The sequence below is a fragment of the Enhydra lutris genome, unplaced genomic scaffold (assembly GCF_002288905.1).
Source record: "Enhydra lutris kenyoni isolate GAN:26980312 unplaced genomic scaffold, ASM228890v2 scaffoldscaffold53, whole genome shotgun sequence".
NCBI classification, from domain to species: domain Eukaryota; kingdom Metazoa; phylum Chordata; class Mammalia; order Carnivora; family Mustelidae; genus Enhydra; species Enhydra lutris.
In genome coordinates, this window is record NW_019154137.1 from 12,425,292 (window position 1) to 12,452,310 (window position 27,019).

Genomic DNA, 27,019 nt, shown 5'->3' on the forward strand with positions numbered 1-27,019 from the left:
AGAAAGTAGCTCTCCAGCCGTAACCAACTTCCCCGAGGGGTGCAGTGGGGCTTCCCAAACACTAGGGAGAGAGGACACTGGCTTTGTCTGAGATAGGCCAGCTCAGAGGAGGAGGAAGGATAAACATTCATCTTGGAGCCAGAGCCGGGGGTGGGGGAGCTAATGGGAAACAGCTTGCTGGAAGGAGGGGGACAGCAATCAGGAACGACTGAGGCGAGCTGCTAAAGGGGGGGGGAGGGGGAGGAGCAGGCTGATTGAGACCAGCTGCTGCTCCTCTGCCCTGGAGAACTTTGGACTCTGCATTGGGCGGGCTCAGAGAGCCCAATCTTCCCCACCCACCCGTACTCCCCACTCCTGACTCCCGGAGTCCTCAGATGCAAGAGACCAGAGGGGAACTCTCCATCCACCGGCCGGACGCCTCCTCCCCGTCGCCAGCCCCAACCCCCTGGCTGCTCCTGCCCTGGGAAGGCCTGGAGGAAGAGGCCAGGGAAACAGCCTGCCCCTTCTCCCCCATCCCTCCATCCACCCAGCACCAGCATCTGGAGACCCCATGGCCTGGGCTCGCTGGGGCTGCTGCCCCTGGCTTGTCCTCTTCTGTGGTATGTGCATCCTGGTCCCACCCTCCCACACTGGGAGGGCAGATCCAGCTGGAGAGCAGCTCTGGCCTCTCCCCTCTGGGCTCAGAAAGGGTTGGAGTAAGGGCGGGGGCCCAGGTTGTCTCTTTCTCTCCTGGTCCTCCTCTCTGTCTTGCGAAAGAAGAACACCGGGGTCAGTCCTTGGGGCCCTCCAGACTCACATCAATCTGGTTTGGCACCTTTCCATTCCTGCCTGTTAAAAGATGATTCTGGCACTTGTTAAGAGTAAGGCAGACTTTATTCAAAGCTATTGCAATAAGGGCGTTGCAATAGGGGAGAAAGATTGGGCTCAACCCTGAATACAGCCAAGATGGCTGAGGATTTAGAGCCAATGAACAGAGTGAGGGGGACAGTGGATGGAAAATTACTAAGAGGAGACATCAGGGGTGGGAGGTTCTTGCTGAGCCAACTTTATAGGATTCTTGCTGGAGGCAGGCCAGGGTGAACAGATATGAAGGGTGAAGGATGAGGAATTTGATCAGATAGCAAAGGTGATCAGATATTAAGGGTGGGGGATTGTCTCTAAACTGGCTTAGCAAGATTCTTATTGAGGACTGGGTGATGCAGACCCAGCAAGGACAGGATGGACATAGACAAAGTCAAATCCAAGTAAAGCGGCTTGAAAGAGCCTAACTAAAGTTCAGTCTTGGTCACTCCTCTGGTGCTCTGTTTTCCCCTTGGGTCACAACTCGATGCCCAGCTCAATGCCCTCCACACGCACTCCATCCCCAGCCTTAGGGATGCCTCCCTTCCCTCCCCTTTCTGTCCACAAGATCCCGCTCGTTCAGTCAGCACCCAATTCCTGAGCACTGCCCCAAGGTCAGGCCCTGTGTCAGGAAACACAGAGAGACACAGCCGCAGAGCCTGCCGTCGGGAGCCACAGCCCCTGCCTCAGAGAACAACAATCTGGGTGTCCAGAGGGACCCAGGTTGGCTGAGTCTTCCTTCTTATATTGGCATCTCAGAAACACCGTTTTGCCAACAATCTGTTCCTACAGAAATAGGATCATTTTCTTAGATCAACAGCATGGGTCTCATCTCCCCCTTGAGTTTATGAGACCAAGACAGCTGGGCAAGGGGTTTATGGAGTTAGATGCCAGCTGCCCTCCTATCTGTAGCTCAGTCCACTCAGGAGGTAAAAGTATAGTGTCTCCCTCTACCCAGGCCCCCATTACCCTCTGAGGACAACCCTAAAGGCCAGGGCTGGAGGGAAGGTACTATCAGAGACTACTGGATTTTTGGGACTGGAAGGCCCGAGACTATAGGACTTAGCCCAGTATCTGGCACACAGTAGGTACTTAGGAAATGTTTGCCCAGTGAATACCGGGTGACTCTCCTTAAGTCACACCAAATTTGGGGCAGAGCCCAAACTGGAAACTAAGACTTCATATACTCTATCCTTTCTGTGTCACCACCCTTCTGTGGTTAACTTTTTGTACTCAGATGGCCCAGGTTCAAATCCCTGCTTTACCACTGACTCACTGCGGCAAAATCTGGACCAGTTACCAAACCTATCTGGGCTTCAGCTTCCTCCTCTGTAGAAAATAGACAGTAATACCCACCTCACAGGCTTGTTGCAAGTATAGAGAAAGATACTACAGATAAATTACTGAGCTCAGCATCTGGCTCATAGTAGAAGATCTTTAAATGCTAACCTACCTTTCTCCACCAGGCGACGATGTCAGACTGGGATTGACTGTTTTATGTATTTAAAATGGGCCTGGAATGAGAGCCAGAGATTTGGACTATAATAAATGGCACAAGTGGGCCTTGAACTTAAGTAAACCCAATATATATAAAATTAGATTTATAGAAGGGTAAAATGAAGGTGGGGTGATTATTTAGCGAGATCCTCTAGAGCATTTCAAAGAAAATTTGATTACAAAAATTTAATTTGCACACAACAGTTCAGTAAACCCTGAAAAGACCCAATTAGATTAGAAGGGAAAAATTGATTTAATGAGCACTAAAACCCCTGCAAAAGTGGCAATCACTTGTCGATGAAACAGGTTTCTTTGATTGTGACCCAGGGTGCCATCCCATTCCACCAAATTTCCCATGAAATGTGATTATTTTTATCCTCGAGTTGGACAGCACTGTTTGTTTCAAATGACCTAGGCCAGGGGGGGATAGGCAGTGCGATTTGGGGGACCAAGTACCTGTGCTCTCTAGAAGCTAACTGGTCTCCAAGTGACCCTAACTCCCCACCTCTCCCCTTCGCCGTTTCTAGCTTTGGGTGCCTGGGGCCACCCTAAACCAGTGGACCTGAGTGGAGAGGATGTGAGAAACTGTTCCATCAGCCCTCCGGTAAGGCCCCGCCCCGGCCCCGCCCCGCCCTGGACCTGCCCCGCCCCGGACCTGCCCCTTAGCTCCCCTCTCCTCCCCATCCCCCACTGGCTCAGTCGCTAGCCTTTCCCTCTTACCAGCCGTTCTCCTGACTTCCGGACTCTGGGGCCCCTGTTTCTGATTAACATCTCTCAGGGCGGGCCTCACGTTCTCAGGTGTCTGACACCCCCGCATCCCTCCCTCCTACCCATCCATCCCACAGCAGGTTACCTACTTCTGTCCTGGCCTGGTCCGCTCCCCTAAAGGGGGGAGGGCGGGAAGGAGGGTGGAGGCCCCTAGCTAACCTTTGGCTGAGGCTAGGCAGAGGCAAACAGGAGGATGGGAGGAGAGAAAACAAAAGTTCTAAAGGAACAGCGAGCGCAGAGGGAGGCCCAGAAAGAGGAGGGAGGAAGACAGAGAACTAGAAATGCCAACAGAAAGGACAAGAGGGAGGCCTAGGGTGTGACTGGGGAGAAGGTCTGGCATATTGGAGGTGAGAGGTAAGCAGCTTCCTACCTGGAGACCAGAAGATTCTTCCCACAACCAGAGTATGGCGAAAGAGCTTCCTCAGGCAGGGGCAAGACAGAGGTGAAAGCTGGTGGCCTGCTAGCAGTTCCCGGAAGCCTCAGGGCCCATGGGGTATATCTGCTTCCGGTCTCAACTATGAGACCACTGGGGCAGGCTGGTGGGTAGGCTTCTACAGGAAAACAAACATGGATATGTCATTGAGCAGAAGGTAAAACAAAACAAAAACCCACACTTTTCATTTTAAAGATAAAACAGCCTTTAAAGAAATGTCTGGCTTAGAGGGGATCTTTCTGGATAATGCTCCAAATTGCTGGGGGTACTCATTCACTCTCCTCTGCCATTTGAGTAGAAACTCGAAAAAGTCCCCAAGGTAGGACTGCCAGATGAAATACAGGGTGCCCAATGACATCTGAATTTCAAATAATGAATATGTGTCTTAGTATAAGTATGCCCCAAATAGTGCATGGGTCATACTTATACTAAAACATTGTATGTGGCTTATCTGAAATTCAAATGTGACTGGATGGATATCCTGTATTTTGATTTGCTAAATTGGCAACTCCGCCTCCAGGGTATCCGGAGAAAGACTGTCCCTCCAGCCTGGCCCAGTGCCAGGGTTCAGTTTCATGCCGTTCTCACTCATGTCCCCATCCCAGACCCAGGTCCATTTACTGTCACAAGGAGTTCCTCTCCAAGTTCATCAACACCTCCATCTCCGCTTAGCCCAGGCCCCTTAATCAAGACTAACCCATACCATCGGCTGCCACCCCATTCCTCTCCAGGCTGGCCCAGCCTACCCACTCCCAACACCTGCCTAAGGAGAGGGTGGCGGCGCCTCCTAACACTGGGCCCAGGCATCATCCTCTCTAAGCAGTGTGTCTCTGTGTGTGTCTTGGTGTCTTCCTGTCACCTGTCAGTACCTTCCAGTTACTGCGGTCAATACCACGGCACGGCTCACAGCCCTCCGCCAGCAGATGCACATCAAGAATCTCTCTGCCTACATCATCCCTGAAACGGATGCCCACATGGTGAGGGACAGCTCCTCCCCCACCCGCGCCCTCTGCTCTCCTGGGTCGACCGCCAATGAGAACAGGCCACAAACCAGAGGCCGTTAAGGCTCAGAAGATGAAGGCAGAGAAAGGATTCAAAAGGCAAAGGGAAGGAAGTAGGGGGCTTAGACATGGGAGTTTTAGGGAAGCTGAAAGAATGTATTTCTTTGCATAGGAGAGAAGACACTGCTAGAGCTCCTTGACTTCAGGCAGTGAAACTATTAATAAGTTCAGAACCTATTTCGATCATTCTCAGATGGCAGATCCAGAATGAATGTTTAGGGCACTCTGGCCCTAGGAGGTTAGAGTATGGGCTAGGAATTGGACTGGAGGAATTCTAACCTTCCCATAACCTGATGGATGGAGCATTGGAATGATCCAGAGGCCTAGGCTATACAAGTTTGAGGTGTAGGTTGGGGGAGGGGAGCAGACAGGAAACAAGATTGTCTGAGTAAGAACTGCTTTTCCCAAAGCTGCAACCCTATGCACCCAACCCATCCTTTCCCCACCACTGGTCCCACCTACATCCCATTCACCTTCCCAGCACTAGCTGTTCGGAAAAGAAGCCACTTTCAGTGTCAATGAGATTGCTTGAATTTGTTTTTTTACCTTGGGTAAGTGTCTCAACTTCTCTGAGCCTCAGTTTCCTCTTCTGCAAAATGGAAATATTGAGATCTGTCTTGAAGGATGATGACGATCAAAATACAATAATGTGGGAAGCCCTCTGCAGAAGTTCTTCATGATGTACTCAGTGTACTGTACTAGACTGGGGAGGGGCGGGACAGCTGGAGGGAAGAACCCAGAAGGACCAAAAGACATGATCCCAGACTGCACAGAATTTGCATTCTGGCCAGGGAGATGAGATTTCTTAGGCTGTTCTGCCCAGGGCTGGACTATGGGATTTAGACTCCGAGAAATACAGCTGTCCAAAGGAAGAGGAGATCCTGAGATCTGGAGGAGTGGCAGAGGACTTCCTGGACGAGGTGCCCAGTGTGCCTGGGCTTGTAGAACTGGTAGAATCTGACCAGACAGAAAGAACTGGGATGTGGTTGGGGGGTCTTCCATGGGGGGTAGGGGTCTAACTCCATGAAAAAGGCTAATGATGGTGTTATTGATTTCCTAGAGTGAGTACATCGGCAATCGTGATAAGAGGCGTGCATGGATTACAGGCTTTACAGGGTCGGCAGGTGAGAGCCATTCAGCCCTTATTGCTTCTGTTGGTAGACCCAGACGTGGTCCCAGAGGCTCTGATGTGGCCAGTTCTCAGAAGCCAGGACCCCAGGACCTAGTGTCAGAGGCTCCGCCTCCCCTCCACCACTCTGAAAAGGGTCACCAGGGCACACATCATAGCTCCCCAGCTACACTTCTGCATGAGGCAGATGGCTGTCCTGGCTTTGCTCCTGTGCTTGCTGCCCTGCCACAGCCAGGCCTAGCTTAGCACACCCTGGGCTTCCTTTCAGGAACAGCTGCTACGTCCACATCCAGCCACTAGGGGCCCACTGATTCCCTTCACACGTGTCTCACTTGGGGACAGTTTTACCTGGCCGGTCGTTTCTCTGGAAAACACCTCCTGTAGCCAAATGAGACGCAAACACAGAGGCCCTTTATGGGGTCCCAGTTTCTGAAGGGACCTCCCACCCTGATCTTGGCCCCTCGAATGAAATCCAAGCTTCCCTTGCTGATCCTTAAACATTCTTCCCCTGGGCTTCACACTCCCTTGCCTTACCCATCCTTGCCAAGATCTCTGGGTTTGGCTCCTCTGCCTGTCTTCAGCTAAGCCCCTGGCTTAGTGTCCTTATCAGGCACTGAGTCTTGAGACTAGCTAGCATACCGTCTTTCCTGAGAGCATCTACATGTAGCATTGAGTCTGTGGGACTGTGAGAAGCAGAACCCACTCATCCCTCCTTAGGAGAGGCCCTCAACACAAAGCAGGTATGCCCAGGCTGGCTTTCCCTAATGCTTTCCTCAGTGTCTCCTGCCTCATTTCCTTGCAACGGAGGAGAGAAGTTCTTTCCAGAGGCCCCTGTGACATTCTCAGAGCCAGCACCATACTGCCTGGCACCATACTGCCCAGGCATTGCCCAAGGCCACCGTCCCCACCTTCATCCTCACCTCCAAGGTTCTCTGCTCTTCCCCAGGAACGGCAGTGGTGACCATGGGGAAAGCAGGTCTCTGGACTGACAGTCGCTACTGGACCCAGGCTGAGCGGCAGATGGACTGCAACTGGGAGCTACATAAAGAAGGTAAAAGGGGTCACATGTCCCCCAAACATTGAAACCTGGACGAGGTTCAAGAAGGCACAGGTAAGAAAATGCATGCAAAACCATGATGGGCCTCTATGGGAGACTCTGGAAATCTGAAGCCGTCCCTAAGCTTTGAGGCTAACTTCGAGGAGGACAGATATGGTAGGCCGGTCACAGACAGAAGTCTGACAGAAAGACCTGGGTCCGGCCCTGGAGGTGACACTACATTCTTTCCTGTCTTCCTCTCAGTTGACATAATTTCCATCGTCACCTGGCTCCTCAATGAGGTTCCTGCTGGAGGCAGTGTGGGCTTCGACCCCTTTCTCTTCTCCATCGGTATGTTCGTCCCTCACTCCTGCCTTTGTCCCCACCAACAAGGGTGACTTAGCCGCTCTGGGATGTAAAGAAGCATTCCTTGGTAGAAGGAGGGACAGGATGACTCCAAAGATAGTGTCTGAAGTTGTAGTTGCAGAATATTTTGCAACAAAGATTTATTCATGGATTGCGAAATGAAAGTATATGTAAAAGAATGAATGCAGATTTTTTTTTTCAAAGTCACGAGTACAGAGACCCAACCTAGAAGACTTGAGGAGTCATTAAGATCTAGCAGACAGTAGGCCAGGATGTTCTTGAACCCAGAACCATCCTCTATGCTCTGGAGCTCTACCAGTTATGGCACTAGAATCATTTGGTAGCCCTCTTCTGGAAGGCAGCTTGGAAGGTCAAAGGAGTTCAGTGGGTTTCTGAACAAAGGTGCATACTCCCCTCCTCCGAGAAATACAGCTCCCTCGGCTCTGGGACCCCAGCCAGCTGGCCAGATTGCCCCCAAGGGCAAAGTCATCATGTATGTATATCTAAAGGCTCCCCCTTCAGAGCTGGCTTCTTTGTCAGCCTTTCTTTTTTTTTTTTTTAAGATTTTATTTATTTATTTGAGAGAGAGACAGTGAGAGAGAGCATGAGCAAGGAGAAGGTCAGAGGGAGAAGCAGACTCCCCATGGAGCTGGGAGCCCGATGCGGGACTCGATCCCAGGACTCCAGGATCATGACCCGACCCGAAGGCAGTCGTCCAACCAACTGAGCCACCCAGGCGTCCCTTTGTCAGCCTTTCTGATGGTGATGGTGTGAACATCACCATTCCTTTGGGCAGGGGCACTGATGCGCTGTTAAAATGGATAGTACTGAGAAGAAGGCCCCACTGCCACTGGCACTTAAAAAGATAAACCTAGCCAGTAGGCTGTGGCAGTGTTGGAGTGGGCCCCAGGCAATGGGGCTTTGAAAGCAGAAAGAGGGGGCTGGGAGGACATACCCCAGGAGGACCAGACTGATTGGACCTGCTCTGGGCAGCTGAGGCAGCAGGAGTGGAGTGGGAGGCAGAGCAGACAAGGACTAATTTTGCCCGAGTCACGGTTTTTCCTGAGGTGTAAATAGGCAGGGGACGAGTGACGGATTTCTGTCTCTGCAGGTTCCTGGGAGAGTTACAACACGGCCCTCAAAAACTCTAACATAAAACTGGCATCCACCACAGCCAACCTTGTGGACCTGGCATGGGGATCAGAGAAGCCTCAGTTTCCAAGCCAGCACATTTATGCCCTGCAGGATGCATTCACAGGTGATTCTCTAAACATGTTCTTCCCAGCTTGAAGCAACACGGTCCCTACTGCTGCTCCTTTGGCTGAAAATGTTGTCCTGGGAATTACCAAAGCAAAGGTTCTCAAACTTTCTTGTGCACCCGAGTTGCCTGGGATGCTTATTGAAAAAGCAGACGTCTGGGCCCTCTCATCTCAAAGATCTCCGTCTGAATCAAAAGGTCCTCACACCATATATAGAAAATGCTGGAATAAATAGTGTTGAGATTTGAAGCAAGAAGGAACAGGAAAGGAGGAAACAAGGGAGTCAGAGCAAGACTTAAAAAAAAAAAAAAAAGAACCCTACCCCTTTGAAGAGAGAGAAAAAAAAAAAACATGATATGAGCTGCTTGTCCAGTAGTGGAAATTGGCTTGTATTGATTCATTCAAACCCTGCCTTCCAGCCCTCCTGGAGTAAGATGACTAGGGTCAGGTGGGCCAGCTGACAAAGGAAGTATATAACTAAGCTCAGGGGCCATCCATGGCACAAATTACAGCTCAGGTTTTGGCCAGAGCAAAAGGAAAGTGAAGTGATCACCCCAAATTCTAACATAGCTAATCTTCACTTTGACGTCATTGATACCATCTAAATATGTCCTAAAAGAACAGCATGTTCTATGATTCTGGTAAGTGGTTAACTAAAATCCTGACCGGAACCAGGCTACTGATGATGAATCACTGTCTTGGCTACCACCACCCCCTACCTCCCCAGGAATTCCAAAAGAGCGCATGGATGTGGATTCCTAGGAATGTTGGGCAATCCGAGAGGCCCCTATCCTCATCCAGGTCTGTGCACATTCTTTGTTTGAAAAGGAGTCAAGAAAGCAGGAGGGAAATTTCAAAATAGCAAGGAGGATGAAACAAGCTAAAATTGTGTCCAATTTTCTTTATCCATTCTGATATAATTTGCAGAATCATTCTGTATCTCGAAAAAGTTTTTAAAATTTGCTAGCCGAGACTGTGTAATCGTAAGTAAAACTCATCCCTTTCAGATAAAGAAGGGTGAAGTTATGTCAGGAAAGGGAGGGGATAAAGGGGGAAAGCCTTCCAAGGATGGAGGGAGAATTCATACGGGATTTGTCACTGCCCACAAGTGACGGTAATCCTGAGTCTTCACAGACTGCTAGTCTTCAAGGAAGAGCCATCCAGAGCCGGAACTGGGCCCAGAAGCCCAAGCACAGAGTTCTTGAGTCTATAAACTTACAGAGGCAAGCGAGACTTTCTCTCTAGCAACTGACAGGCTTTAAAAGGCGCAAAGGGAAAAGAGAAGACTGGGAAAAGTTAATTATTCAAAGATACCTGTATGCATCAGACAATTAAATTTGCCTTTGTTTGTTGTCACACATTCATGAAACTTGATAACATAATTCTAAACAAAGAAGCCAGAGAAGGCCTCATAGTGTATGATTCCATTTGTTTGAAATATCCAGTACAGGTAAATCCATAGACATGGAAAGTCAGTGAATGGTTTCCAGGGGCTGAGTGAGAAGGGCAATGGGGAGTGACTGCTTATGGCTACAGGGTTTCCTTTTGGGATGATAAAAATGTTCTGGAATTAGATAGTGGTGGTGGTTGCACAATCATGTGAATGTTCTTTTTTTTAAGATTTTATTTATTTGACAGAGAGGGACATAGGAGAGAGGGAACACAAGCAAAGGAGGTGGGAGAGGGAGAAAGCAGTCTTCTTGCTGAGCAAGGAGCCAGATGCGGCTCCATCCTGGGACCCTGGGATCATGACCTAAGGCAAAGGCAGATACTTAACAATCGAGCCACCCAGGCGCCCCAATTGTGTGAATGTTCTTAAAGCCACTGAATTGTGCACTTTTTAAAATGGTTAAAATGATAAATTTTACTTTATGTATATTTTACCCAATAAAATAAGATAATCCTTAAAAAGTATCACCCAAAACTCTGGCTTTTGTTGAATAGTTTTTACCCATTTGCATAAAGTTTTTTATAAATGGCATTAAGTTACTTATGCCTAATCTCTGAGCCCAACTGGGACCCTTAATGTTTACGACCTTCTGCCAGCAAATTATGAGCCCTGCCTAGGGGCAGACTCTTCATCTGCATTGCAGAGAGTAGGAATAAAAGATGAGAACTAGAACCAGGGTACAAGCATCCTAGGAAGGACAGCTCTGGGACACAGAGTTTAAGGACAAGTCTGGGGACGGACAATGTTAGCAAGACAGTCCAGTGTCCATATAGACTAAGAAGGTCATGTAGTCAAACAGACCTACCTGGAAATCTCAACTCTACCCCCTTGCTAGCTATGAAACCCTAGACAAGTCCCTCTTCCTCCTTGAAGTCTCTATAAAATCTGTAAAATGGGTCAGAGGGATTAAAACAATTTTCAGGGACTCATGGCTAATTAGGCACCAGGTCATTTCAGAAAAGAGGCTTGAACATGACCTAGTCTGATCCCTTCGCCCTTCAACTAAGGCTGCTCTCTCAATCTCTGTTCTACATGCTTATTTATTCATCAGTAAGTTACATCAGGCTTACTATACACCAAGACACCACTCTGTGCGCATTACAAATATTAATTCATCTGAGCCCCCTAACAACCCTATTGACTAGATACTATCATGATAATCCATCCTCATTCTACAGGTATACAGGATAAGACCCAGAGGGGTTAAGGAATTTGTCCAAGGTCACACAACTAGTAATGGCAGGGCCAGTATTTGAATGCAGACAGTTGTTCCAGAGTCCATGTCCTTAACAACTACACTAGTGAGAGTTTGTTTGGAGAAAGGTTTCTATTGCTTTGAAAGCCATGGAAAATGATTGCCCTAAGGGAGCCCTCTCAGAAACAGTGTGCCAAAGGGAAAGTATGTCGCTTATGCTTTCTCTGGGCACCTTTTTTTCTAGGGAGCACCTGGCAGGAGAAGGTAGCTGACATCCGCAGCCAGATGCAGAAGCATTACAAAGGCCCAACTGCAGTCCTTCTGTCGGCACTCGATGAGACGGCCTGTGAGTATGGACTTGTGGACACGGGGCGGGCACCTGGTTCCCCCCAACCCCCATGCCTCCTGGGCCCTGCAGCACTGGATTCCTCCCCCAATCACCTTATAACCATGGGTTCCGTGAAGTCCATGGCCATGGCCTGTGGGAACTGAGAAAGCGGCTGAATAAGAAAACCAGGAGGTGCAGAGCAAGCTGGAGCCAGCCTATGGACCATCAGAGGAATGGGCTGACCACAGCGGCAAAGGCTGTCTCAGGAAGGGAAAGGGCCCAGCTAACACCTGCCATTGGCGCGGCTACCAGCCTGGGGCATTCACACTCCCCAGTTTAGCACCACATGCTGCCTGATTCTGTCCCAGCACTGGGCTTCAGATTTGCTGGGAACACCCCAAAACTACGCTGACTGCTGGCTGGGTGTCTTCATTTTTCTGGGAGGAAGGGGGCATAGCTCTCATCAGTGCCTCAAAGACCGCCCCCCCCAAAGAAAACCCCTGAAAAACATTCAGAGGCAGATGTGCAGGCATATGGCTGGGACTCTTTGGTCGGGCAGAGCAAACAGTGGGGCAAAGGTGGGATATGGACTTGCCTCAGGCCGATCAGCCTCAAAAAGTCCCCATCAATTCTCTTCCCCAGGGCTCTTCAACCTTCGAGGCAGTGACATCCCTTATAACCCCTTCTTCTATTCCTACACACTGCTCACAGACTCCTCTATCAGGTACGGCTTGCTCTCCGGGACTTCCCCCAACTTCTGCACTGCGCCCGCCCCACCACTTACCCTGCCCTTCCCAGGATCCTGCTGCCTGCTCCCAACAGGGCCCACTAGGAAGCCTCCAGTCAGCTTTTCCTGACCCTTGACCTCTGTTCCCACCTACTGCAAATCTGGTCTGCTTGGCTCCCTTGGTGGGGCTCCTCTGACCTCTAGGAATGAAGGGATCCTTGTCTTTGTGTTGTCCTGAGAGACCCTCAGGACCCTCCTGACCTTCCCTTCTGACCCAGGTTATTTGTAAACAAGGATTGCCTTGACTCTAAGACCCTGAAGTACCTGAACTCCAACTGCACGGGCTCCATGTGTGTGCAGCTCGAGGATTACAGCCAGGTCCGTGGCACCGTCCAGACCTATGCCTCCGGAGATGTGAAGATCTGGATTGGGACCAGCTACACGACATACGGGCTCTATGAAGTGATACCTGTGGTAGGTTTGCCAGACCCCCGCCTGGGCCAGGCATCACCCCCACCTCAGTCCTGATAAGTCTTGACCTAAAGTGGGGCCACAGCCCCTCAGCCCTTCAGACAGTTGGTCAGTCCCCTTCTAGGCCTCCCTGTGAAGAGATGGAAAAAGAGGAGGCAGGTGTCCATCCGCAGAGAGCCCGAAGATTGTCAAGCAGACTAGAGGGAACACAGCCTGGTAGGGCAGAGGCTCTGAGGTCGCCAAACCTGAGACTGAGTCCTGGTTCTACCTTGAACTGACTACGTAATGACCTTGGACAAGTGACTTAGCCAGTCTGGACCTCTGTTTCCTCACCTGCAAAATGGCAGTAAGAGTCCCGACCTCAGAGGAGTTGCTCTGAAGAGATTAGAGGCGATAGTACGTGTGAGGCCCCATGCCTGGCACACAGCAAGCACTCCATAAATGTTATCTGTGATGATATGATAGTGCGGGAATCCCACGTTGTTAGACAGCCCATGGAGCGGCAGGGGCTAAGCTCTGATCCATCCCAGGGACTAAGCTCTGATCCATCCCAGAGAATCCCAGATTCAGGGGCAGGGAGGGAGGTAAGATTCAGCCGGACACGGAAGACAGGGAGAGACCTAGGCAGCCAGAAAACCCTGGACGGAAAGGCCATTGTCACTATAGGGAATGGCAAGTGTCAGTTTAGCTGGGACTTCCTGCCAATCCTTTCCAAACCCCACTTTGCCCTGGAGATGCTCCCTGACCTCTTCCTCTCTGTCCATGACAGGAAAAACTTATAAAAGACACCTACTCCCCAGTGATGGTGACCAAGGCAGTGAAAAACAGCAAGGAGCAGGCCCTCCTCAGGGCCAGCCACGTAAGTCATGAGAAGGCAGCCTAGCCTGTTGGGAACTCCTGGTCTGATGAGTTAGAAAGGAAAGCCTGCCAAGGAACCCGAAGAAGTTCAGTGGAAACAGTGAAGTGGACCCCAGACTCCTGGGCACCCACCTGAGCTTTGTCCCCTTATTCCCAGCCTGGTACCATGGTCTAGAGCCTGAGCCCCAGAGCTAGAGTGTCTGAGTTCAAATCTCAGCTCCTCTACCCGCCTCCAAGCTGGGTGACTTTGGGCAAGTTGCTTCATCTCTCTGGGCCTCCGTTACTTTAGATACGTGAAATGCGTATCATAACAGGAATCTACAGCATAGGGTTGTGGTGAGGATTAAATAGATAAATAAACATGTGTTATATAATATATGATAGCTATAAAAATTACAAGTAATATTTAATTAATATTTAATTGTAATATATAATCACATATACATGTGTTTTATACAATTACATAGAAATAAGTAGATACATATAAATAGAAATATGCACATAGACAAATATATAATGAGTTTATAAATATATAATTACATATATATAAACAGAGTTACATAATTATATAAATACAATTATATTGAATTTTATATATATATTGCTTTGATCACTGCCTGGCACATTCCTCGTCTTTGCTCGCCTGATTTCCCCACCCTTGCAAGAGGATGGCTTGCTTTTTTGGATATTCCTGTCCAAACGAGAAGAAATCGCCTCATTTTACCAAACTTTTTCTTATAGAAAAGTTTAAAGTTTAAACATATACAAAAGTAGAAAAACTAGCCTAATGATTGCCCCGCACCCTCCTGCAGCTTCAGCACTAGGTAGCTTGTGGCCCTTTGGTCTGAAAGGCCACGGTCCTTGCCTCCACGCCCATCCTCTGCCAAGGGATGGTTTTTAAAGCAAATCCCAGCTATCATCCGGTTTCTCCTGTGAAAACTTTAGTATCTCTAAAAGATAGCACTTCAGTCAGTATCTCTGAAAGATAAGAACTCTTTTCAAAACATAATCACACTCTGATCATATATAAACTTGGACAAGAATCCCTTAATATCATCAAACAGTCAGGGAAGCCCTCGAGTGTGGGGAGCTCAGCTCCCGGGGCAGCTGTCTGATCTCCCTGGTCCCAGAGCCGGGGCTGCGAGCTCAGCCGGTCCCCTGCTCTGCTCGCCGGCTCCAGGTGCGGGACGCCGTGGCTGTGATCCGCTACTTGGTGTGGCTGGAGAAGAACGTGCCCAAAGGCACGGTGGATGAGTTCTCAGGGGCCCAGTGGCTGGACCAGTTACGCAGGTGAAGAACCACCGCCCGCCTTTGGAACGGGCTATCTTTAAGTCTGGGGGTGGGGGCAGGGAGGGAGACTGGGCCTCTTTACTTCAGCAGGAAGGAAGGCCCTCCTCGTATTGGGGGGCCTCTCTGGAACAAGGAGTAACAGGTCCGTGCGTAGTAGGAGAGCTGGGCAGGGCGTCTTCCATGACAGTCCCCCGCCGCCTGCTCAAAGCAGGCCAACTTGAAGGGCCACAACCCATCAGTGCCCCCTAGTGTCTGCTTCAGGCACAGACCCTCTCTCCCCTGCAGGGAGGGCGGTGGGGAGGCTGGCTCAGGCCAGGTGGGGCTCCTGGACAGCTTGAAAATATCAAGTTGGGGAGCGACCTTCCCTGAGAGCACGTCTGACTCAGGCCGTAAGCAGGCTTGAGGTGCAGGCTGCCGCCCTGGGCCTGGGGAAGCTTTCAGACACAAGGAGCTAGGATTCTTTACTCTTGCTTTACCACAAACTCGCTGTGGGACCATGGGCCTTGGTTTTCCCATCTGTAAAATGGAGGTGGAGGGGGAGTAATTAGTGTCTACAGTCCCTCCTTCTCTGACCTGGAAGGCTCTGTAGCTGACAGACTGGAGCCTGGGAAGATGGCAGCGGGAGGTGGGGCTGGGGGCGCCCAATGGAGTCTGGCTGAGGTAGAGGCAGCTGTGACCTTCATTTGCCCTGGTTAGATATCCTGGGCCCAGCCTAGCTTCTGAGCTGTCTGTTGACCATTTCTGCCATGTGATTTCCAGAGAGGAAGCGTTCTCCTCTGGACCCAGTTTCGAAACCATCTCTGCTAGTGGCCTGAATGCTGCCTTAGCCCACTACAGGTACTTCAGGAGAAGAAATTTTCTAGGGCCCCGGGGCATCGAGATCCTGATGTATGTGGTGGGGGGGGGGGGGGGGGGCGGTGGTGGCTCTGGGACCCAAGTCCACATTAAGATTTGAGGACTTTAGTACTGTGGGGGCTACGGGTGGGCAGTGGACCTCAGTCAGGGATCAGGAGTCTTCTTGAAATGAAAAGGCCCAAGCAGTTTTCTGCCACGAAAGGCTGAGACTTTGTGAGCACACAGGGCTGAGGGATCTGGAAGGGAGGGAGGGCTGCTTTTGGATGCTTTTCCTTGGCTTCCTGTGAGTTATTTATATTAGCTAATTCTTGAAGCTCACGATCGAATACACAGGGAGAAAAGCCTATTTACTCAGCCTGGGCCGATGAAGGTGGGCCCAGAGGTGAGCTAACCAGATGTTTGGCTCCGTAGAAAACAAACACCGGCAGGCCTGCCTGATGGAATTTGGGGGCCCAAGCTGATCAGAATGCCTCAGCCCGGCACAGGCTCAGCAAGAGCAGATCAAATGCCCTCCATGGGCCAGTCTGGCCTACCCCAGAATTCCCTCCCCTGGAGCCTCCCAAGCCTGCAGCTGCCTTGGCCTGACCCCTTCTCCCCACTAGAGCGTAGCAGGAGAGGAATTCCTTGGCCTTACCGACTCCTGCTTTCCAGCCTCACCCTCAAGGACCTCCCCCCCTTCCTGTGTCTTGGCTTCTCGGAGCCCTCTGCTCTCAGAGGTCATAGAAAGTTAGAGGGGGCACGGGACTGAGCGTCTGGGTCCAGGCCCATCTCCTTCCCAGCTTTACCACACAGCTTCCCACAAGCCACTGAGCCTCTGCTGGCCTGCGTCTCCTTATGCAGGAGGAGATGGTGGCCCTGGATGCTCTCTGAGGCTCTCCAGGCTCCCACCTTCCAGGCTCCTATCTCTCTCCCCTTCCTGGGAACCTTGCTCAGTGAGGTACAAGATCAACAGGTGTGCACTGAGGACATTCATGGCATCAACCGAGTACTTGCCCAGGGCCCTTGGGGATATAAGGGGTGAGGGGTTCCCCTGCTTCCACCCCTACCCTGCCCAGTGCAGGCTTAGGCTGCACCCTTCTCAGTGGCTCTCCCCTTCCTAGTCCAACCAAGGAGCAGCACCGGAAGCTGTCTTCAGATGAGATGTACTTGCTGGATTCTGGGGGGCAATACTGGTAAGTATCCCCCACCCTGCCCTGGCCAACTACCTCAGTTCAGACATCCAGGGCTTCCCAAGAGCTGGCCACAGCTCTCCCCTTCCTGGGTGTGAATCCTCTGTCTGAGAAAGGAGAGCCCTGGGTGGAATGAGCCTGAGCATCGTGCCCATTTGCACACCTGGGGACCCCTGCACGGTGGAAAACACACAAAAACCTCAAGAGTGGGGCTGCCTGTGCAGCACCTCGGTGAGAATCAGGAATCATCTCTCCTTACTCAAGTAAAACGTTCCTGAAGCCCACATATCATGACAGTCTGAGCAGCCCTGCTTGGCCACACAGACACCGTACCCATGTTCTCATCTACTCGTGTGTACCCAGGACATGGTCCCCACGCCATCAGCAGCACGAGTACCCCCACACTGCAGACAAGGTACCCATGTCAGGTTGGAGTAGGGGGCAAGATCAGGCTTCCGAGAGCAGCAGGCAGGTAAGAAAAGCAGTCTCGGGGGATGCCTGGAGCCCAGTTGGAACTGGGCACACCTGTCAGCACGGGTATGCGTCTGTGAGTAGATATGCGTGAGTGTGTGCGTGGCCATGTTGGGTCCTGTAGGAGGGCCCTGTCCCCTGCTCCAAGACTCCACGATCCGTGTGTCTACCTGTGTGCTCTCATTGGCATTCCTATATAACCACGAAGTGCCTGGTACCCCTTCAGCCATGCTACCCTTGTACAGTGCACAGTCTGAACACCTAGACAGGACAGATGTGCAGAATAGGCTGACCCAATTTTTCCAAATGTGTGACCAATCATTCACACAGAAGTTGAGATGAGCCAGTAGGTTTTTCCCCCCTTCTCATCTAGGAAGCAAGTGGATTGTGGAAAGCTTGGGTGGGGCTGGTTGCGGGGAGGAAGGGGTGTGCTGAACTGATGGAGGAGCAAGGAGTTTCAAACCATTTCCCATTCTCTGTCCTGTGGAAATGAGGAACGTGCTAATGACAAAGGCTCTTCGCTTGTTCCAAGCGCAGCTCTGGGAGCTAACACGAGAGCTTAGCCTAGCAGACTTTGCTCGTCCCCAGTGTGGCGTTGTGTGTACTGTGTACTTGAGATGGCCAGTGTGTAAAGAGGAAGTGGATTTGTGGGGCGTTGCTGGACTGGGGCACGCTCTGAGCAGGGTGAGGCCAGGGAAATGGTCACCTCACTTCCTCTTCTCTCCTTCTTGAAGAAGTCAGCCACGCCCTGTGACCTGCTCCCAGGGAGGAATCCCCAGGGCCCTGGGACCATTTCTCCCCTCCCCCTCCCTGGTGGTGGCCACAGGGGCCATCTGGGGGCACAGCTGCCGCTGGTGGTTGGGAGTCAGACATTTTGGCTCCTGGCTTCAGTTCCCTGGGACTCTGAGCAACTCCTTGGGTCAGATCCATGTTTACAAGGAGAGGACTGTGTAGAGTCAGCATTTGCTCCAGGCCTGGCTTCACTGAGGCTCAGAAAGGGAGATAGCTCATGGCCTCAATTGGGGAATGAGGGTAATGGGAAATGAGGATAACGTGGCCTCTTCTGCTACCCTTCCAAGGGAGCTGCAAAAGTGTTCTAGAAATGGGAAATAACTATGTGAATGTGTAAGAGTGTGACGATCTCTCTGAACCTCAGTTTCTTCACTGGTAAAAATGGGATATTCCCCCTCCCTCCAGCCTCCCTGAAAGCCTGGAAGAAACTCTGCTTTGAAAGCCAGGCTGACCCAAGAAACTCATGTTTATAAAACAGCCAAAATAGGCGATATGGGGGTGGTGTATGTATGTGGGCATCAGGATTGTCACACAACCTAGCGATTTTGAACTCAACAGCTTTGCAGAATCCCTTTATGCACAGATGCTGAAGATGGGGACTTGAGGATAGCATCTGTGTTCTTCCTTTACCCCTAACCCACCTCAGCCCCACCCCATTCCTGCTGCTCGAACCCGAGTGGAAAGCACACAGGAAGCACACAGCCACAATCCCTATCCCCAGGTACTCAGCAGAACTGTATATGTTGCTCTTCCTTGTCCACAGGGATGGAACCACAGACATCACCAGAACAATCCACTGGGGTACCCCCTCTGCTTTCCAAAAGGTAAGCATTGGACCCAGAATTCCCCTACCCACCTTTACCCAAGAGACATCCAAGCAATCACTCCAGCAAAAGCCCTTCATTTTACAGAGGCTAAAACTGAGGCCCAGAGAGGTTAAGCAGTTTGCCCAGGGTCACACAGCAAGATAGAACTAGAAAACCGAATGCTCCTGGCTATTTCCCCAGAGATATTTCAGCTTCCAACAGGGCCTCAGCTGAAGCTCTTCACCACCCCTTTTCAGGAAATCAGTGAACAAATATTTACTTGGTGCTGTCTGTGTGCCTAAACCTGTGTGCAGCAGGAAGGAGGGGAAAAAGAATTCCAGGCAGAGAGAAATAGCACAGGCAGTCTCAGAAGTGAGGTAGAAAGGAGCTGGAGGTTTCCAGAAAGGAGTGAGGGCTGGTCCACCTGGGGCAGAGGCTAGGACTTCCCCTGTGTGCACTGAGCGCCTCTGAGTGGGTGGGAAGTGGCAGCGGGCGGCGGGGGTGGGGGTTGCATTCATGCATTCGGCAAGCAGACCATGACTCAGGCATGGTGCTGGAAAGAGAGAAAAAATCAAAAGCTGGCCAGGCCTCTAGGAGCTCACAGTTTCATGGGTTGAGTCCATAGGCTGTCCTGCGCAAGATGGCAAGCGTGTGTGTGTGTGCGTGTGTGTGTGTGTGTGTGTGTGTGTGTGGTGTGTGTGTGTGTGTGTGTGTGTGATGAAAGGGACTTACCACATTGTCACAAGGAGTAAAGAGGTTTCTGTCAGCCTGTCTCCCTCCCTTTATCCACAAGGTGAGCAGCCCAACCAAGCAAAGCTGACCTCCCAGATTATGGGGCCCCAACCCGAACCCAAGGCCTTAAGAAAACTGAAGGATGAGCATAACAGTAATAAGGGCACTGACCTCTATTTGAACATTTACTGTTTGAAGCACCTTATGTGTGGGAGTCTACCTACTCCTCCCAACAGCCTTCTGAGCTAGTGCTCTGATCATTCCAATACAAAGGATGAAACTGAGGCACCGAGTGGTTAAAGTTGCTTGCCCAAGGTCTCAGAGTTTGTGAGTGGCCAGCTTAGAATTCTAGCTCAGGGAGCTTGCCTCCCAACTCCCACTGTCAGGCCTCAGGCCACCACCATGTACAAATGTCCTTTGTGGGCCAGCCAAAGAGAACCACATGGACCAAGCTCCACGTTTCAGCAGGTCCCCTCAGCTGCCCCTGACCATTTTCCAGAACCTGAGTGACCACACGTGAGCACACACCTTCCCCCCAACTAAGCCCCCCTGCAGGCCTGGACCCACACACCTGTGTGGGCCCAGGCTGAGCACCTGAAAACTACCAAGACCCTCCTCTTACTCAGCATGTTACCTCTCCCTCTCCCCATCAGGAGGCATATACCCGCGTGTTGATAGGAAATATCGATCTGTCCAGACTCGTCTTTCCTGCTAGTACATCAGGTGGGTTTTGGAAAGCAGGCTGGGCCCAGAGACTCAGGCCCTGATTTCACTGGACCCAGATGGCCACCCTGGGAAGCTAGTGGGGCACGGATTATATCCTCATCCCATCCATTGTATAGATTGTATAGATCCCACCCAGAGAGTGATAGCAACTTGTCCAAGGTCACACAGAGGGTTACTGGGGGAGGAAGCCTTGAATCCAGGCCTCCTGCCTCCTAATTCAATACTATATGTCCATGGGGAGGGTGAGGTCTCTGTGGGTTATGGCAGTCATAGGTACGATGTGAGACGTGCTGGGGAAAGTGCATGCTAGCTAAGCTTCCTCTCAGGAGCAACTCTCCACGGGTACCATCTTGGGAGTTGGCTCTGGGATAAGAAAGCAGCATGGGGTGAAGCAGAGCGTCTGGGGTCCAGCCGATTGATTGGGGCCATCTCTCTTCCAGGGCGAGTGATGGAGGTCTTTGCCCGCAGAGCCTTGTGGGATGTCGGGCTCAATTATGGTCACGGGACAGGCCATGGCATTGGCAACTTCCTGTGCGTGCATGAGTGTAGGTGTCTCTTTTACACTTCCCTGGGGTCCCCCGTCTTATGAAGGAGGTAGAGCATTTCACAGGTATGGAAACGACTAAGACCCACAGGGATGCAGTGACCCACCCAGCTGGTGGGAGGTGATGCTCCACAAGGAAGTGAGAAATGGTAGGAACTGGCCCTTCCTGCTGCCTGCTTGGCACTGGGGAAGGGCTCAGAGAGAAGAGTGGCAGGTCAAGGCCTAGCAGGTGGCTGGCATCAATGTCAGAGTAATGAAAAGCAGAGCCAGTCTGGTCTCCATACCAGCCCTAGGTAGACAGTGATGTGGTGGACAAGTGCTGCTAAAGAACCCCCAGCAGTCCCCAGTTACCTGTTCCTCCCTAGAGCCTGCTAGTTTCCAAGCTGGTGAGTATGGGAGAGTTGACATCATGCCTACATCTCCTTTTCCAGGGCCAGTGGGATTCCAGTCTGGCAACATCCCCATGGCCAAGGGCATGTTCACTTCCATCGGTATGGCTCTTGGGCTCTTCCACCCCCCTCCCTACTCTAAGACCAGCCTACGACTGCAGTTGAGGGAGCACCAGCCTTCAGAGAGCATGCCAGGCACAGGCCCTCTGGGCTCCAGCACTCCCAGCCCCAAGTGCATTGTCCCATCCTAATCCTAAATCCCTTCAGCTCAAACCTTCATTTTGCCCTTGGGAGTTGGTTCCTGGTTGTACATCCAAACTCTGGAGTCTCCAGTCAAATGCTGGGGTAACAGGACAGTAGCACGCCAGGAGATAGGAGTGCCTCCAGGATCCAAGTGAGCTCTTATGTCTTCCCTGCTGGGCCATAAGTCCTGGCCTCCGCTACGGTCAGTGGTGGGTCTGCCCGAGCCTGGAGCAGCCAGGCAGCTGGGCCTCCAGCCACTCCTCGATTGGTACAGGAAACACGGACTTGGGTCCTTCTCCTGCTTAATACCACCAGCATGTCTGTGTTTCCTAGAGCCTGGTTACTATCAGGATGGAGAATTTGGGATACGTCTTGAAGATGTGGCCCTCGTGGTAGAAGCAAAGACCAAGGTAAAGTGCTGCTGGGACAGGTTAGAGCTACAGACAGCATGGCAGGGACTTTGGGCTCCATGGAGTATAAGGAAGGTCCAAGGAGAAGGACATTTAATAGGTGGACATGAATTGATTTGGAGTTTTCCTGTGCTCCAGAAAAATTCCATAATAGCTCAGAATTTCTCAAGCCTGTTTGCACATTAGAATATCAGCATCATCAGAAGAGCCTTTTGGTTTTAATGCTGATGCCCAGGGGCACCTGGGTGGCTCAGTGGGTTAAGCCTCTGCCTTTGGCTCGGGTCATGATCCCAGGGTCCTGGGATCGAGCCCCACATCAGGCTCTCTGCTTGGCGGGGAGCCGGCTTCTCCCTCTCTGCCCGCCTCTCTGCCTCCTTGTGATCTCTGTCTGTCAGATAAATAAATAAAATCTTTAAAACAAACTAACAAAAAGATCACCTGTAGTTTTAAAAAAATGCTGATGCCCAGGTCCCACTCTAGACCAAATGAATCAGTATCCCTGTCCTAAATTATTGGTCTTCGATGCCTATAATAATCACCAGGGGAGCTTGTTAGTTACAAAGATTCCCTATAATAGCAGCCGACAGGATAAAATACCTACATATAAACATAAAAAGACTTATACAGAGAAAATGTCTACTGAGGGCCATAAAAAAGATTTAAGTAAATGGTGCTCTCTGGAAAGAAGCCTCAATATTATGGAGATGTCATTTCTCCCAAAATCAATCTATAAATTCAAGACCACCTCAATTTCAGTGTTAACGGAATGCTTTTGTAACTTCACAAAATGATAGTACTGTTTGTAAAATTAAGATGCAAAAATAGCTAGGTAGCTAGGAAAGTTCTGGAAAAGAAGAGCAATAAGGGAAACCGACCTTTCAGATATTAACACATACAATGAAGCTACTGTAATGAAAACAGTATGGCACCAGAGATGGGAGAGACAGATGTCACAGTGGAACAAAACAACTAATCCAGAAATATACCCTCTAATTTCCTTTTTTTCTTGGGGGTTGGGGTGGAACAGAAGGAGAGAGAGAGAATCTTAAGCAGGCACCACGCTGGGGGTAGAGCCTGACTTGGGGCTCAATCTCCCAACCCTGAGATCACAACCTGATCCCAAATCAAGAATAGGATGCTTTGCTAACTGAGCCACCCAGGTGCCCTTCTAAGTTCTGTAAATAAAATGGGAATTTAATTTATAATAAAACTGGGGTTTCAAAACAGTAAAGACAAGAGAGATTTAATAAATGGGCGGGGGGGACAAATGGCTAATCATTTGGGGGCTATTTAAGTGAAGAACCTTACTGTTACCCCAAAATAAAATTCTGAATGGATCAAGATTTAAAGGTAAAACCATAAAAGATCTCGAAGAAATCTATATAAATTCATTTATAATCGGAGGGTGGAAATGGGCCTTTCTATGCAAGATCCAAAAGCCGTGAATAAAAAGATAGATAAATTAAATGTAAAACTGTCTATATGGACGGGTGCCTGGGTGGATCAGTTGGCTTAGTGTCTGCCTTCAGCTCAGGTCATGATCCCGGGGTCCTGGGATTGAGCGCCACAGCAGGCTCCCTGCTCAGTGGGGAGTCTGCATCTCCCTCTGCCCCTTCCCCCTGCTCATGCTTTCTTTCTCTCTCTCTCTCTCAAATAAGTAAAATCTTTAAAAAGAAAAACCCTGTATATACGGAAACAATATCATAAACAAAGTCAAAATATGTATGACAAATAGAGTAGGTACCACAGGGAAAGCATGTGTTTCCTTCTTTTGCCATGAGCTTTTTACAAATCATTAAGACAAAAATCAGGAAAAGAGGCAAGGGACACGAAGAGGCAACTCTCTATGATAAACACAAATGATCTATAAGCATGCAGAGATGCTCAACTTTACTCTTAAAGAAACACAAATCAAAATAACAATAGATTACCATGTTTCACCTATCTGATTGGCAAACAATGAGTGATTTTAGTGATATCCAGATTGACTTACAGTGACTCTATGAGGAAATGGGCCCTCTCACACACTGCTGGAGGAAGCACAAATTGATACAATCTTTCTAGAGGACAGTTTGACAATATCAATAAAAATATCTATTTAAAATGCCTTGGGGCTCCTGGGCGGCTCAGTTAGTTCAGCATCTGCCTTCCGCTCAGGTCACGATCCCAGCGTGTTGGGGATGAAGCCACAAGCCCCACATCTGGGTTCCCTGCTCAGTGGGAAGTCTGCTTCTCCTTCTCCCTCTGCCCCTCCCCCTGCTCCTTCTATCTCTCTCTCTCTCACTCACACACACACACTCTCTCTCAAATAAATAAATAAAAGCTTTTTAAAAATAAAATAAAATAACATAAAATAAAATGCCTATACCTTTTGTCTCAGCAATCCCTTTCCCAGATATGTGTCTTCTGGATCTAGTTCCACAAGGTCACCAAGATGTTTTATACATTGATGTGGGTTGTAGCATCGATAGTCATAGTAAAAAAAGAAGTGGAAACAGCCTAAGTATCCGCCACTGGTTGAGTGTATCGTCATGCATACTGTGGACCCTTACACAGCCCTTAGAAAAGAGGGAGGTAGATATCCTCGTGTTAATATGCAGCGCTTGCCTACATTTACCATTAACAGGGTGGAGAGAAGGTGCAGAAAAGCATGTGGTAGGATCCATTTTGTGTGGACTAAAATAATTAATTAGTGGATTAATTACTGTATATGTCTTAAATGTTTTCAGGAAGGGAACTGGGCAGGGAGGAGACTTTCCATTTTTATTGTGTATCTTATGGTAGTTTGAATTTTCTAAGCACAACCATGCAAGGGATCTCTGGGAGATGGGAATTATGGACTATTTTGTCTTTTTTATACCTATTTCTATAGGTAGGTCAATCAAGAGATACAAAGAGATTTAGATAGAGATAGAAATATATAAAGATATATATTAGATAGATAGATATAAAAACCTAATAACTTACCTTAAAATTATTTAAATGTGAGTTCCCAGCCCTGTGCAAGAAGTTCTCACTCCAGTGGTCTGGGGGGTGGACCTGGGAATCTACATATTTAACAAGGCCCCCACTGCGTTATAGCACACACTTGGAGAAATAGAGATCTGGGGCACCTGGGTGGCTCAGTGGGTTAAAGCCTCTGCCTTCAGCTTGGGTCATGGTCTCAGGGTCCTGGGATCAGGCCCTGCATCAGGCTCTCTGCTCAGCAGGGAGCCTGCTTCTCCCTCTCTCTGCCTGCCTCTCTGCCTACTTGTGATCTCTGTCAAATAAATAAATAAAATCTTTTTTAAAAAGGAGAGAAATACAGATCTGATAAGCACCAAAGATGAGGTGCTGAGTGCAGCCTGGGGTGTGGGGGCTGGACATGGGGACTGTAGGACATCCAGCCTACCTTGAGTCTCGGGCTTGACGAGGGCCCATTCCCTGTACCCATTGCTTCTGCGTGGGACCCCTCAGCCAAGCCCCTTCTACTCACTCATTCTCCTGCTTTCCTACCTTCCCTCTGACATTCCAGTACCCAGGGTCCTACCTGACCTTTGAAGTGGTGTCCTTGGTACCCTATGACCGGAACCTCATTGACGTCAGCCTGTTGTCTCCCGAACACGTAAGTGACCCTCAGCACTGTCCATCTTTCAGCCCATAACCATGACTGCCTTCTTCCCAACCCTGGGCCTCTCACCTCTGCTCTCCCTACCCCAAGACCCTCTGCCACTTCCCCTCCCCTGGGACAGTCCACACTGTTGGCTTGTTGGCACATACTGGGGCCTCCCCAGAGAATCCAAAGCTTCTAGAACTCTCTAGTCAGCCCAACCTGCCCAACCCTAGGTAGTGAACTCCTGGGGAGTCTGAGACTGAGTCTCTGGACTCTGCCACCTGAAATCCTAATATAAGCCTCAGTCTCTTCTTCTATAAAATGGGGATAATAATGTTCACCCAACTTTCATTCCACTCCCATCCCCCACCCACCCCAAGAAAGTCACCATGACACTAAATGGTCACTGTAGCAAACTGCTTCTGAAAAGCCCCCAGAGAATGTCTGTGGCCTGATGGTGGCTGGGCGCCAGGGTAGGCAGCCAGAATACTGTCGAGTGGACTGGCTGGCACCAAGACCTCCTCTCTGGGGAGGCCCTCAGCCCTCCTTCCCTTTGCAGCTCCAGTACCTGAACCGCTACTACCAGACCATCCGCGAGAAGGTGGGCCCAGAGCTGCAGCAGCGCTTGCTGCTGGAGGAGTTTGAGTGGCTGCAGCGGCACACAGAGCCCCTGTCCGCCAGAGCCCCGTGTACTGCCTCCTTGGCCTCTCTGCTGGCAGTCTCCTCTCTTACCATCCTCAGCTGGAGCGTCTAGACACGCAGACTCCCTGGCCAACGCTCTAGCTCATCTCCCCTCACCCTGCACCACCCGCGCTCCCAGAGCCCCTGCCAGCCCATTGCCCGGAAACCATTGCCCTCAGCTTTCTTCTCCAGGACTAAACCCCAGCGACCCAGGGCTTCTTGGCCCTGGCATGTCCCCGAAGGGCCTGTACACCTCACCCTAGGCTCCCAACCCCTAGCCCTGGGATAGGAGAGTCCCCTGGCACCTTTCCTCTTGTGAGCCCAGTAGGCCTAACCTATAACCCCCACCCCCGCAAAGACCATCATAAGGCAGTACCCTATCCCCAGGGTCTCCAGCCACCCCCCCCCCCAAGAGCCCCACCCTATCGCCACCTGCTGGATATACTCGGAGCTCTTCCCACCCCCACTGGCTCCTGACTTGGTTTTTCCACACCCTTGAAGCTGCTTCTGACCATCCCCCAACCCGCCCCTGGCCCTAGAGCGCCCTTCTGGCCTAGGGTCCCTGCTGAACCTGTGAAGGGAGAGGAAGGGAAGGAGGCTGAGTCTTCTGCAACCAGGGAGGCCAGCCAGAAAGGGGCACGTACGTACACCAGCCTGCCCCCCACGTGAGATTGTCACTTCTAAACCCTGGGTGGATTCCATGCCAAGGCACAAGACAGGGAGTTCAGCCATAGAAACTGGGCCATGGGGTAGGAGGGAATGTGGGGAGCATTTTGGAATATGACCCTACCCAAAGTTGGGAACAGCCTCAGCAGCAGTGCCCAATCACTATCCCAGACTCCCCAGCACGTGTGTGGCCATTTTAACCTTCCAAAATGCAGCTACAATGACAATGCCAACA

The 27,019-nt window shown here is 50.5% G+C and overlaps 1 protein-coding gene across 1 annotated transcript; it reads left to right on the forward strand.

Annotated features, from left to right (window-relative positions):
• Window positions 1-543: 543 nt before the first annotated feature.
• Window positions 544-26,438, forward strand: LOC111157279 (X-prolyl aminopeptidase 2). Its single transcript, XM_022518575.1, has 21 exons — window positions 544-599; window positions 2,865-2,941; window positions 4,405-4,515; window positions 5,660-5,723; window positions 6,675-6,779; window positions 7,029-7,115; window positions 8,242-8,388; window positions 11,279-11,380; window positions 12,005-12,086; window positions 12,368-12,563; window positions 13,330-13,419; window positions 14,599-14,708; window positions 15,468-15,545; window positions 16,664-16,735; window positions 18,759-18,819; window positions 20,187-20,256; window positions 20,700-20,804; window positions 21,235-21,294; window positions 21,769-21,845; window positions 25,360-25,449; window positions 25,997-26,438. The coding sequence occupies exons 1-21, from the start codon at window positions 551-553 to the stop codon at window positions 26,189-26,191; spliced, it is 2,028 nt and encodes a 675-aa protein (XP_022374283.1). The 5' UTR covers window positions 544-550; the 3' UTR covers window positions 26,192-26,438.
• Window positions 26,439-27,019: the final 581 nt, after the last annotated feature.

What these genes read in the sequence shown, in the direction of transcription:
- LOC111157279 (XM_022518575.1), top strand. Translation starts at nt 551, where the DNA reads ATGGCCTGGGCTCGCTGGGGCTGCTGCCCCTGGCTTGTCCTCTTCTGT. An exon ending in CTTTCCTGCTAGTACATCAG is followed by an intron (nt 20,257 to 20,699) that starts GTGGGTTTTGGA and finishes TCTCTCTTCCAG; the next exon opens with GGCGAGTGATGGAGGTCTTT. An exon ending in TGGTAGAAGCAAAGACCAAG is followed by an intron (nt 21,846 to 25,359) that starts GTAAAGTGCTGC and finishes CTGACATTCCAG; the next exon opens with TACCCAGGGTCCTACCTGAC.